At 46.1% G+C, this 13,086-nt stretch overlaps 2 protein-coding genes across 3 annotated transcripts in view; one reads left to right on the top strand and one right to left on the bottom strand.

Moving 5' to 3' along the window:
* ZFYVE26 (zinc finger FYVE-type containing 26) overlaps positions 1-1,237 on the top strand; it is a 52,716-nt gene extending 51,479 nt beyond the window's left edge. The window contains 1 exon segment of the mRNA XM_086612895.1: positions 804-1,237. Coding sequence (XP_086469021.1) covers positions 804-1,013 — 210 coding nt within the window. The 3' untranslated portion in view covers positions 1,014-1,237.
* A 2,822-nt stretch (positions 1,238-4,059) lies between these two features.
* LOC104371077 (retinol dehydrogenase 12) lies at positions 4,060-11,527 on the bottom strand. Of its 2 annotated transcripts, XM_086613097.1 has the most exons (7): positions 11,430-11,527; positions 10,514-10,632; positions 9,573-9,728; positions 9,174-9,278; positions 8,557-8,766; positions 7,533-7,722; positions 4,060-5,598 (listed from the first exon to the last, which is right to left on the bottom strand). In XM_086613097.1, the coding sequence occupies exons 1-7, from the start codon at positions 11,525-11,527 to the stop codon at positions 5,496-5,498; spliced, it is 981 nt and encodes a 326-aa protein (XP_086469223.1). In that variant the 3' UTR covers positions 4,060-5,495. The 2 variants fall into 2 exon arrangements, with proteins under 2 accessions (XP_086469223.1, XP_086469224.1); XM_086613098.1 differs by lacking the exon at positions 8,557-8,766 and having other exon boundaries at positions 7,533-7,713; positions 9,165-9,278; positions 11,430-11,526.
* Between the last annotated feature and the right edge of the window lie 1,559 nt (positions 11,528-13,086).

The raw sequence follows: 13,086 nt of genomic DNA, 5'->3' as shown, positions 1-13,086 counted from the left end.
AAAAGTATTTTAGAGAGGAGCGTTTGTTGGTTTTGTTATCACCAGCTTTTCACATAGGTGCATGTAAGTTTCTGGTAATCGCAGGCAGCTAGTGGATCCACCGCTTCACCTTACTGTTTCAGGATTATGCTATTTCTGTTGTGATGGAGAGTTAAATGATAAAACCTCAGATTCTGATATACTTTTTTTCTTAAGAGGAAGCAAGGCCTAAACTACTTGTGTTCTTTGTTGGTTTTCATATCGGCTGTCCAGGCCACTGAAGAGTCACAGATAGATATTTGAACTGGAGAGGCTGTGGCTCAGCATTTGTGGATTGTTGTAGATCCTGACTGGCATAGCTGGGAATAAAATCTTAAGATTTGCGACTGTTCTCTGTCCCGCTCCAACTGACAAATTCACTGTTGTATGTAGATTGAAAAATGGGCTTTTCATTCTGCCTTTATGTAAGATCTGTCACTGAAAGATGTGAGCTGTTCTAGAACCAGCAATGGAAGAAAATTATTGGGTTAGTCTCTTTGCTATGTGGATATGGTAAATTAATGCACAAGATAGGATTCCTGGTGCTAGTTTCATGGTGATACAGTAAAAGAGTTTCCATAAGAGACAGACTTAATAAAATACAGCTGTCTGCCCATCTTTTACATTGAGATCTGCTCCATGCCATACTCTGTTTCATAATATGCTGCTACTACCTTGTGCAACACGCTTCTGTACTCGGTATTTCCAGTGAATCCTTCCTTAAGCTTGTCCTGTTAGTTTACTACAGCTTTCAAAACAAGTTCTGACTACCTCTTTTGCTTCAGATCCAGGCCTATGTGATGTGCAACAAGCTGCGTTCTGCCTATCTAGTCTCAGTGAGACAGGAGAAGACCAGAGCAGTACAGCTGGTCCAACATGTGCGACAGCTGGCTGAGAACAGCGGAGATGACGTTGTGAAGGCCATCTGTGCCCAATGGCTCTCAGTGCACCAGCCCAAAATGAGAAATCGGCTTCCCCAGGGCATTAGGAAGTAATAAGTAATTAACCTTCATTGTCATATGGAAGGGGAAGGCTTCAAGACAGCTTAAAGGTGTGTGGTTCAGCAATCTCTTGGTAAAATGGAAGACTCTTGACTGATTTTAGTGGCAAGTGGATGCTGCTTATGTGCCTCTGGTGAAAGGAAGGGAACTAAATTTTAAGTGCCAGTCCTGTATTTTTGACAGTCACTACCTCAGGGTGTTTTTTGGCTATCTTTTTGATGGGGAGGGGGTGGGGGGTGGGGGGAGGGAAGGGGCAGTTTCAAACTGAACAAGCAAGAATTTAGGTGTACAGAAGAGAGCACTTCTGTTTCTGGTTTGGGGTGGGGTTTGTTAGGTGTTTTCTTTTTTTTTTTTTTTGAAAGGCACTGAACTTTATTGTATGTTTTTATTTTTAATCCAGAAAACCTATGTAGAGAAGACAGAAAAATCTCATCAACTCAATGTAGCCTTAGAGTATAAACTTTTTGTGATTATGGTTTTCCTGTAAACTTTTTCAAGATTGAAGAGATCTTCTTTTACAAAGACTGAAGTTTAGAGGGTTTTTTAAGCCTCTATACAAACCATTGCTACATCTTTTTTTTTTTTCACCCCTCCCTCCCCACTCGTACAATGTGCCCAATTTCTTTAGTTTGTTTGAAAAGGTAGGAACTGATTCTTCATGGCAGGTTTTTACTTACCAGTCACATTGTCTGATGTGTGCCATAAATATGGCATTTGAGCCCTTACTAGATGGATGAATTTATAAAGGGCATATCCTATAAGGAGAGTATAAAGGGAAAATAATCCTTTAAAATAGTTGAAAAATCACATGCCTCTTTCTTCGCTACAGTAATGTCCAATAAATTATTGTGATGTAGCTTTATCACTGAACAGGAGCCAGTGAACTTCCAGTTTTTCATCAGATATAGCAGAAAATATGGATAGAGCAAGCCGTGGTAAAATTGAACAGGTGGTCTATATCCCTGTCACATAGGGATTTATTTGTTTCATACCAGAATAATCTGTCCCTGTCAGGTACAATAGAACACCAGACTAAACTTTTATAAACTAGACATGCTGTATAGAGTATGTCGACAGGTTTTGCTCTGGAAGCATTAGGTTAACTCAGTTTTATGAAAAAGCAGGAATCTTTGTGTAACAGCTGTGTTCAAGGATGGTGAAAAAAGCAGCTGCTTCTCTGCAACCATGACTGGGACATGAGAAATAAGCAAAAGAATGGTAAACAGTAGTAGAACCTTCAAAAAGAAACAACAAAATACAGCACTCCAAGAGTTTGTTTGCTGTTTACATCTATTTCAGCACAAGAGGTAGGAAAAACTAGTTCCCTTTTTTTTTTGTTAAAAAGTTTAGTTGTTTACTTCAAAAGAAGCAGCAGGTTTTCTGAAGTGTAATATAACTGTAAATAGTTTTAGTACATAAAATAACTGAGACTGTCAAGTTTAAGAGTTTTGCACTATCCCCAAGCTCACTGTAGTGACAGAACAGACTTCCATGTTATTGGAAAGGACTTGGTTCATCTCCTTTAGTGTTTCTTGAGCAGTGCCCCACTGACACAAACACCTCTCTTGGAGGTGCTCTGCTCACTAGAGCAGGACTAGAAATGTCTCAGAGCAAAGCGGTCAGAAATGACTGCATGTAGCTTTCAGAATCTCCTGACCACAGATTTGCATTATCTCATTAGCGAGCAGTACTAATGAAAGCTGCTTTTGTTTTCTTGGCCAGACTGACCTAGCTTTCCATCAGATTGCAGCCGTTAGGCTAATCCTCAAACGTGACACTATCCATGTCTTCCATCATTTCCAAATCTCTCGTTAATGGGGAGAAGGTTTTACTGTTTGTGGGTATCCAGATCTGCGTTGCTCTAATACCTACTTTTCTGCTTAAGTTCCTTCAGCTGTATAGAGCACAGAGAGTGGAGTTTGCCATGCAGACCAGTCAGTTCTGTACTTGCCTTTCTTCCTCACCTCTTTGCACTGTACCTGATGCACTTTATACAGTGTTTGTTGTAATTTGCTGTTCTTAACCTGGAATCGTAGGGATCTTTCTCTTACCAGCAGAAGTGGAATTTGATCCTGACTAACTGCCTTGTGTCACGAATAGTGCAATTATCAAGGGGGTTTGCATTTTTGAGCATCAAAAAGGGATCGAGTATTGCCAGTTAAAAAGAACTTCTCTACCAATGACCAAGGTTTGTTTACAATGAAAAAAGAGAATAAAGTATTACAACTGTTAACATATCTTCTGTTTGCTTTTTATCTCAGCATAGCTGAGGATCTCTTTCTAGATCTTTATTTTGCTTTTGGCTATGCTTAGCAGAGTAATTAGAAGGGGGAGAATTGTTCTGTCCTGCAAAATCTCTTTTGTGCTACAGCGTCCTCAACATTTAGATCAATTGGAATGTCACATCTTTAGAAGTCCTCCCAGTAGCTAGGTAGCTAGCTCAGCCTCATGCATGTACTCTCACAAACCAGTAATCCTCTTTAGAGAGCTTTGCAAGTTAATCTAACTCTCCCTTACAAGCCTCCCTTTGAGACAGCTAAATGAGCTTTAGTCCCCTCATTTTACAGATCAGCCTAGATGAAGGTATAAATGACTTGTCCAAGGTCAAAAAGAGTGGGTGTGTGTCTGTAGAGATGTGTAGTTTGAATGCCTTGTGATAAATCTACAGTCAGACTTCTTTGAGAAGAGCATTGACCTGCAAGGGCAAAGTATTTCAGCCTAGAGACAATTTCTGCTTTTTTAAAAAATGGTTTCTATCACTCCTGAGCGCCACTTTCAAGAGCAGAGAATCACACACAGAGAGAGAAAGCAAGCCCAGCCTGCAATGCTAGGTAGCATTCTAGTGCTACATTGTAGCTGTGGCTTTAGCTTTATATTCAAGAGCATAAAGAGGGAGGGGAAAAGAAGAGTGACAGGGAAAAACACAGAGACTTTAAAATGTTACCCAAACTGAGTTCTCTATATTAGTAAGGCAGGTGCAGATAACAGCAACACCAAGTAAAGTGATTCAACATTTCTGAAGGAAGAGAAGAGTCTCCTGTTGTGAAAGGAAAATGGCTTTATTTAGTATTTCTCAGAGGTAGCACAGGGATGATCTGCATAGATAGCATCCAGACAGAAAGAATTAATCATAAAATTTGCATTTGTTTCCCAAAACTGGCAGTTGGTCACAGTGGCAAGTGTAAAAACTTCCAGATGTTTTTTAGAAGCAGAAGATAATACTATGAGCTCTGGCACTCGTTTTCTAACTGCTTAACCCTTTCAGAAATAATCTCTTATTATGCATCACACTCTAGCAATTTGCACCAAGGTAGCACTAGAGTTTCAAGGGAGCAGTCCCATTACAATGTGGGTCGACCCAGCTGCCTTTTCAAAGTGCAAGCTGTGTGGTACTGCATGGCCAGGCTGGCAGTACCAGTAACTGCTGGGCAAACTTAAGGATTTCTGTGCAAGTCTTACTTTCCTGTTCTGTAGCTAACTTGACCATAATAGCAAGATAGTCCTGACCTCTGCTTCAGCTATTTAGCTCTAGGTAGTTTGCTGTCATTTAAAGTTAGTGTCAGCTGAAGTAATTTAATTTTATTAACATAGTAGAGATGTTCTTTACTCATTCTGCTCACTTTTCTAGGTTCTAAAGTAATCTGAAGTGCAGCTGAGGGGGTTTATTGTGACGACTTTTATACCATCTTTGCTCAGTGCTTCACAAGAGATACATTATTTTTTTTTTAATAAGATAACTTGCCTGCACACAATTGTGGCACCGCTGCAGCTTTTAAGCTCCCAGTCACCTGCACTGAGACCTGGGTTCTCAAAAGATATGCCAGCTCTCAGTTAACTTACTGTAATCAATGGGCATTTGGGGCCAAGATACTTCAGTGGCTAGGGTCCAGCTTCTTACAGAGAATGTAGAGAAAAGTAATTGATTCCACTTAAAAACTTTACCTAATGCTTGGCACAAAAAGGCCAGCACCATTTCTGTGTGCTTGACAGCATTTGTATTGTGTGTAATTACCAGAAAATCTAATATCCTAAAGTACTTCCAATCTGCCAGGTCAAATAGTAGGAACTGAAAATAACCTCATAGATCATAAGTTTAGACTCCTACCTTTTTACTATTACTGTTAGGAAAAAAAACTTTAAATAAAGGTAATTCATTAATATTTCATAGTCTAAACCTAAGACTGCAACCTCCATTTCTATTCTAAAGCCAGAGAACAATAGCCTCTATCAATTGTGAGAGATACCAAGCAAAGCTTGCTCCCTGCATTGGTGCTCTAATTCTGCAGCTAGGAAGGTGGACTGGTTGCTTACAAATCTCAGTCCTTAAGTGTAATATTGCAGAAATTCACATTAGCTCATGTCCATGGAGCTCATGTCCACTAAGAAGGCTGATACTTCAGCTGCCCAAGTCTTGAGGTGTCTCAGTAGTGCTCTTCTCAGGGGAAGCATCGCTGGGCTCAGCCAGGAACACACTGCTCAGTCCCACTGGATGCCAAGCAGCTCACAGCTCACACTCCAGAGCTTCTTTGCTGTCTCATCATCCCGACCCCGTGGAGATACGTATGCTGGCTGGCAATCACTGTAAGAACATTTTTTATTTTTTTAAGTAAAAGATCTCCATCTGCATTAGCACACTGAAATGTCTGCGTTAAGATAAGGGAGTTGCTTTCTATCAGCTTAACTTCAAGACCAATTTGAAGATGGGTGGGAGGCTATCCAGCAAATGAGCAAGAGTTGGTGCTAAGCCACCTTGAGACAGCTTTCTTTCCAACTGGCTAGGAGGAGTTCCTCCCAATGGCACAAAGAACTGGCAAGCAAGTCTAGCTCTCTCTGCTGTCTCAACTCTTAAAGAAACCTATATATGTACACTGAAGAGTATATAGTAGAGCCTTATCATTAATAGCACTAAAAAGGGCTATAAATGCTAACCAAGCTTCTTTGGGAGCATCTTTTCTAGCAAACACTACAAAAAGGCCACTCAAACAGCCCTGCATTCTGAACTATTCATCCCATCCTGTTCATCCTACTATATTGCCATTGCGTGAAAGGCAAAGCTGACCCAGAATAATAATACTGTAATAACCATGTGTGGTTATCCCCTTTTCCATTATCCTCTGAACTGTGGCTCTTTTCTTCTCAGCTCCTGCAATCAGAGAGCAGTATGTCTGGAACAGAGATCATGTGTTCTCATCTGTAATGCTAGATGTTGCAGTAACATGGGAGTTTAAGAGAATAGAGGAAATTGCATCCCGTAAGATTTCTATCCAGCCTAGTGTTTTTAGAGCTCCAGATACAGAGTCTCTCATGTTCCTGAAATTACTCTTGTGGACTCCACCTATCTTGCTGTGGCATGCAAATTCTTTTCCTAATATCTATACTTGTGCTTTATATTCTATTGCCTGTAAAAGGCTAGTCCAATGCAAGCTATTAATTTCCCACCAAGTCAAAAACTCCTTTCTTTTATGAGTTTAAAATCCACCAAAGTTTACTGTACTTCAGCACATAAATGCTCCATTTATATCCTGGGACAGACAGTTACCCAGGGAAGATTAAGACATCTATTTATATATTCAAGTCTGTTTAAGATGGTACAAAGTCATTACAGAGACTAATCTGGTCACATATCACAAGAGGAAAGCTCTGCAAAGACTCAAAGGCTCCAACAGTATCCATGTGGAAAAGAAAATGACAAATTTTCAGGTTCATTTAAAAAAAAAAGTCTTGTTACACAGCTCTACACTTGGTGGGAAGTTGACAGACACATCTGCATGAATCTGTTCAAATGACAGTCTTCAAATCTAGTACGACGATGACTTGGAAGGGCTCTGGGCTGTAGTTTTGGTGAGGGGAAAAGGCATGACTATGCAGGGTCGTGGAGTAAGTCAAAGAAGTCAAGAAACAACAGGGCTTGTAGTAGGAGCTACACAAGACAGTTTGCAGGACAAAGCGATAAGCATCCCAGCAGGAGTCCCTTCCAGCTGCTGGGTCTCTCACACCAGAGAATCAAGTTATTTTGTCACATGCCAGTCCTGAAAAAATCTCACCTCCTAGCTCTGCAGCACCATCAGCCCTCCCAGCTCCCTGAGAGCACAGGCCCCTTCTGCTCCAGTGGGGCAAAACTACAAGGAGAACCAAAGTGTTTTTCCCTGGATTGACTCAAGTGACCTCATTAACTAAACAGCTCTACTGAAAAGTGATTTGCCGGAGGCTCAGGCAGATGAGGATTAGAGCTCTGAGCATGTGACAGCCATTCCTGCACTCTGAGTATGGTGATATTCCTCACACTAAAGGACCAGCTATTGTGTGAAGTGTTGCACGAGTCAGGGATTTCTTCTAACACGCTACCCGCAGCAACAGACCTGCAAGGGGTAATGCTCTGGTATTCGTCACCCTCAATCTTACCAGCCAGCCTCTTACACAGTCGCTTCTTACTGAAGAATGACAGTAAGTCTCATTTTCCCCAGCCAACAAGGTTGCTTTCCACAGTGTATCACTCCATCAGCTTGCACCCACCTGAAATACTGTCCTGTCACAGAGTCTAGCTCCTCTGCTACTGCACAGTAGACACTGGTCTGAGCTCCTTCCCAAGGTGTCTTCAAGAAGAAAGAGAATATATTCCACAGCCACGACATTACAAACGAATGCCGGACCAGCTCAGAATGGACAGAACCAGGATGGAGGGCGTTGGCTGTGACTTTAGTGCCTATGGCAAAAGAAAGTAGTCCAGGACAAATCTGCATGCATCAAACTGCCTTTTTTAAAAAGGGTAATATACTCCTCAATTCTACCTACTGTAGGTACTCTACAACTTAAAAGGAGGAGTCCAGACATGGATATAGGGAGTGTAAGTGAAGTCCTCCGTAGATACTGCTTGCTGGAGCATCCCCCGCCCCCTCCTAAACACTGCAGTCACTACATGCCTTCTGCAAAACAATGTGCTAGAGGGCCTGGGTGCTAAAACAGCAGCAGTCTCCACCAGGCTTTTGAGAACACCAGCTTGTTTGGATTTACAGGAATACCAGTTTCCTAGAGAAGACACTGCTTCTGTTTTAGTAAAGTATTACTTAAGCTTATGAAAAGGACTGAATGCTGTTGTGACTTCAGAGGTACTGTCTAGTCCTATGCTTCTATTCTACAGGCCATCAACACTGAAGGCAGCTGAGTACGCATGAGATTTTCTGTTGGAGACTGCAATTGTTGTTCAGCTCCTTCTGTTTTTTCAGCTTCCACTGACATACCACAATTGTCTGTGTGGACACAGCTAGTTTTTGACAAGCACCAGAGAAAAATGAAATACATTCAACTGTGCCAAGCTACTAAACTCCGCTGCCCTATTGTTGTAAAGACAATTAGTTTTTAAGCCTCCTAGTTCCACAGACAGGAGATATTTTCTTCCCACAAAGAGCTGTCAGTGTCCCTTGCCTCAAACCATTTCATTTCTGCATAGCCAATTTCCAGACCTTTCTTCAATCCATTCTCCTCATCCATGTTGCTCAAAGCTAAGCAGAAAAACACTCTGCTCTCCTCTGGGACTTGCCTTGCAGCCGCCTTGCCAGCTCCCGGGTGAAGAGCACGTTAGCCAATTTGCTGTGACAGTAGGCGAGGCCACGATTGTAGCACTTCTCACCGTGGAGATCATGGAAGCGGATTCGGCCTCCGTGATGAGCCAGTGAGGACACGTTCACTATGCGGGCTGGGGCAGACTGCTTCAGACGCTCCAGCAATAGGAAGGTTAAGAGAAAATGACCTAGGGGTGAGAGGAGATGTCATCCTTCTCTGAAGGCTTCCCTTGCTAGAATTTCAAAGTACTTACAACATATTACTTACATGTAATCTTACTGCTGCCCTCAATTCAAGTCCAGGGAAAAGAAGAGCCCCTGAATCAACAGCTGAACTTTTTTCGGGCCATTAAATTCTGCTCCTTAGCTTCAAAAAGATGGAGCTGTCATACATTTCAGATGTCCCAGGTAACACGTACACGTACTTAAACCGGGTCCATGACAAGCAAATACATTGCATTGCATCTCCAGAACTCTAACTGGCTTTCCATCCTTCCCCAAGAAGGAAGCATGAGGAAAAGAAGTCTCAAGGCAGGCTTTTCCTCTGGCATTTTGCCACAGATACTGAATGCAACCATGACTTCACCAGCCTTACCAAGATGATTGACTCCCAGGTGCATCTCAAAGCCATCAGCAGTCTTGGAGTAAGGGCACAGCATTACCCCAGCATTATTAATAAGAATATGGAGTTCCTTCTCCTCTGCAAGAAACAACAGGCATCCTTAAACAGGGCAACAGAGACAGGAGACAGACAAGAAGGTGGCACAAGTCAGCCAAAAAACCCACACCTGTCCGAGTTACAGCCACATCACCTCAATAAAATCAAGTCGCCTACCACAATTTAGCTCATGGCCCCTGACGAGCCCCTGCTGTGAATCACGGTACACAACATGGCACAGGGATATGCAGGTCAGGAATCTTGCATTTGCTAGAAGAGCCGACAGCAGTCTGTGGTAAAATATTATTACTGAAAAGAAGGATATGGAGACTGTACCTGCTAGAAATTTTTCAGCAAACTCCCGGATGGACTTAGTATCAGCCAAGTCCAGTTTTTTCACAATGACTTGCTGGTTCCCTGTCTCAGCTCGGATTTCACTGGCTGCAGCTTCTGCCTTCACTATGTCTCTGCAAGCGACAATCACCCTTGCACCTGCAAGGTGGGGAAAAAAAGCAGGAACAGAAGCTGAGATCACTGGAGCATACTGGATGATCAAGGCTACGACAAGCAGGCTGCCTGCGCACAGTGCTTACAAACAATGTATTGTTTATTTAGGGAATTGGCATCAGTCAGGGGAGCAGCTGGGAGGGACAAAGTCTTTCCTGCTACTTTTCTAGCTCCAGTCAGGCCCAAAGTTGTTTTCAGACCAGGAAAATGCCTATCTGAAGTGCCTCTGTCCAGGTTCTCCCAGGTGAGGAGTATGTACCACAACACTGGTATGACAGCATTATGTCTGCTCCTATAATGGGAACCATCAAGCCAGGAACACATGAAGTTACTTGGATTCCAGCCAAAGTAATTCCTAAACGGATTGTGAACAGGTAGTTTAATCTCCTTACCAGTTACCCAAAAAGCATTTAAACCAAATTAGCTTGAAACATGACTATCTAAAGCACATGACGGTGGACCTGTGCATTTTCCAGCTTCATACAAGCAGAACCCCATGATGCCAGGAACTTCCCCGGCCCTCTCAAAACCGTTGCAGTGCAGAGCATTTTCATGTCACGAGGCAGAAACAGTTCAAGCAATGAAACTGGTTGAGGAACTGGGGACTTGCACCTGACTGGTTACACCCTCTGGAGGAGTGACACTTGGGCTTGGCTGAAATAACTTTGGAATCCAATTCACTTAATCGTAAGCATCAAATACTTCTCCCTTCGATCCAGAAAAGGGACTACAGGCACGCACACGGCAGCCGCATAGGGCCGGCGACTTGCCTCGTCGTGCGAGGTCTCTGGCAGTCTCCTTCCCGATGCCCGTGTTGGCTCCTGTGATTATCACCACCTTCCCCTCCAGCCTAGCTGTGGACTTACACTGTCCTCCGGCGACATACCTCCTGCAAGAGAGCGCGGAGCAGTCACAGCGCGGGGGGCTCGGTCGGGACTGAGCGCTCGGCGCCCCAGGTTTCCCCCCCAACGGTCGGGCTAACCGCTGCGCTCGGGCCCCAGGGAGTCACGGGCGGCGTCGCCTATAGCGGCTGATCACGAACGTGTCGCGACTGGGCCACCAGGACCTCGCCCGCCAAACGGCCCCGCTTTACAAACGCACCGGCGCGACCCCGGCCCCGCCTGCTCCGCCCGGGGAGGCCCCGCCCCGCCCCCGTCGCCCCGCCCTCACGTCAGGTGGGGCCACGGCTCCCATTGGCTGCCGCTGTCAACTCCGCAGGCTCGGCCAATGGCCTCCGCCGCGGCGCCGTGAGGAGAACGCGGGTCCCGCCCCCCGGGGACGCCGGCCCGGCGGCCGCCTTTCTCCGAGCCCCGCAGGTTCCGTGGGCCGGGACAGACCCCAGAGTGAGTTCCGGGAGGCCGGAGACTGCGGGCGGCTAGTGAGCCAGGCGCCGGTGCCAGGGCTGAGCCGAGCGCCGGCAGCGCCCCAGCTCCTGCCGCCAGCGCGGTAGTGCTGCGGAGCCGCTGGAGCCGGGAAAGCGGGAACAACGCCCTGCCCCAGCGCGGGCCGGAGAAAAGGCATCCACTTTATTCGCGCTCCCCTCAGCAAAGAAACCGGCAGACCCGACCGCCGCGAGACGCCGCGCGCGCCGGCTCCGCCCGCCCGCTCCCGCCGCTCCGCGGGGCGGAGGCGGCCCCGCTACTCACACACGCGCGAAAGGCCGGGGCCGCGCTCGGTAGGACGCACCTGATGTAGGGCGCTGCTACGAGAAGGAGAACGGGGACGGAGACGGCAGCCCCCAGCGCTGCTCCCCAGCAGCTGAGCATCGCTACCGCCCGCTCCATGCGCACTGCCAGCGCTCAGCTCGGCGGCGGCCGCCCGGCCCATGTCGCCTCGGCCCCGCCCCGGCCCCGCCCCTCCCGCCACACGACCTGCGTGCCCTGGTTTTGCCGGGGTCGTGCCAGCTGCTCCAGAGACCTCTCGCACCGTGCGCCCAGCGGGTCCTGCTCCCCGCCGCGGGTGTGCCTCCGCTGGGAATACCCGCTGGCAGTAGGAGGCCGGGCGGCTCTGCGCCGGCAGCCTGCTGCTTTTTTCCCTGGGCAGCGCACGACTCTGACCTGGCTCTGCTGGAATGTTTTCCCAAAAGGCAGGGTTCCTTGGCCCAGTGTGCAATAAGCCAACCCACACACTGAGCTGAGTTATTGCATCATTACAAAGTGGTGCAAGTTTGGGTGCCTGTCCCAAGACAGCACACCCCTTCCAAAATTCAGGAACACTTAATACGTATTAGCACAGTTACATATTCAGTGTTATTCTGTTAGATAATTGGGTTAATTTTCTCTCGCCTAGCATATAAATTAGTTTGCATACTCAGTCCTTTTCCTCCGCCCCTTTCTTTTGGGTCTGGGGTACATTTTGGGTAGGTGGTCTGTGAGTCGGTGGTCACGATCTCCTTCACAGAATCACAGAATGTTAGGGATTGGAAGGGACCTCAAAGGATCATCTAGTCCAATCCCCCTGCCGGAGCAGGACCATCTAGATCAGATCACACAAGAACGTGTCCAGGCGGGTTTTGAACATCTCCAGACAAGGAGACTCCACAACCCCTCTGGGCAGCCTGTTCCAGTGTTCTGTTACCCTTACTGGGAAGAAGTTCTTCCTCATGTTTAAGCGGAACCTCCTATGTTCCAGCTTATATCCATTTGCCCTTGTCCTGTCATTGGATGCCACTGAGAAGAGCCCAGCTCCATCCTCCTGACAGTCACCCTTTACATATTTATAAACATTAATGAGGTGCCCCATCAGTCTCCTCTTCTCCAGCTAAAGAGACCCAGCTCCCTCAGCCTTTCCTCATAAGGGAGACGCTCCACTCCCTTAATCATCTTTGTGGCCCTGCGCTGGACTCTCTCAAGCAGTTCCTTGTCCTTCTTGAACTGAGGGGCCCAGAACCAGACACAATATTCCAGATGCAGCCTCACCAGGGCAGCGTAGAGGGGGAGGAGACCCTCTCTTGACCTACTAACCACACCCCTTCTAATACACCCCAGGATCCAGGATACCATTGGCCTTCTTGGCCACAAGGGCACATTGCTGGCTCATGGTCATCCTGCTGTCCACCAGGACCCCCAGGTCCCTTTCCCCTTCTTCTTTTCTCCTTTCCCTCCTTCTGCTGGAATTACCTTTCACCCAGTTACTGCTGTTTCTTGCTCACTTAATATTTGTAGTATTCTTCCAGTCTCATTAACCTTTTCTCATAACAAGAGGTTTTCCTTATCAGTCTTTGAAGTCCTTGCTTTGGCTCCTTCAGTGATTAACGGCTAGCAGAGTCATTAACACTTGCCAGATGTTTTGGATTTACAAGGACGCCATGTCCTCCTCTTGACGTATATTTTAAGTCTCCTCC

Source organism: Tauraco erythrolophus, chromosome 6, assembly GCF_009769465.1.
Source record: "Tauraco erythrolophus isolate bTauEry1 chromosome 6, bTauEry1.pri, whole genome shotgun sequence".
NCBI classification, from domain to species: domain Eukaryota; kingdom Metazoa; phylum Chordata; class Aves; order Musophagiformes; family Musophagidae; genus Tauraco; species Tauraco erythrolophus.
Note: the sequence above shows the minus strand (reverse complement) of the source record. Positions and strands in the feature narration are given on the sequence as shown.

What these genes read in the sequence shown, in the direction of transcription:
- LOC104371077 (XM_086613097.1), bottom strand. Translation starts at nt 11,527, where the DNA reads ATGGAGCGGGCGGTAGCGATGCTCAGCTGCTGGGGAGCAGCGCTGGGG. An exon ending in GTAGCAGCGCCCTACATCAG is followed by an intron (nt 10,633 to 11,429) that starts GTGCGTCCTACC and finishes GCTCTCTTGCAG; the next exon opens with GAGGTATGTCGCCGGAGGAC. An exon ending in CCTGGGAGTCAATCATCTTG is followed by an intron (nt 8,767 to 9,173) that starts GTAAGGCTGGTG and finishes TCTCACCCCTAG; the next exon opens with GTCATTTTCTCTTAACCTTC.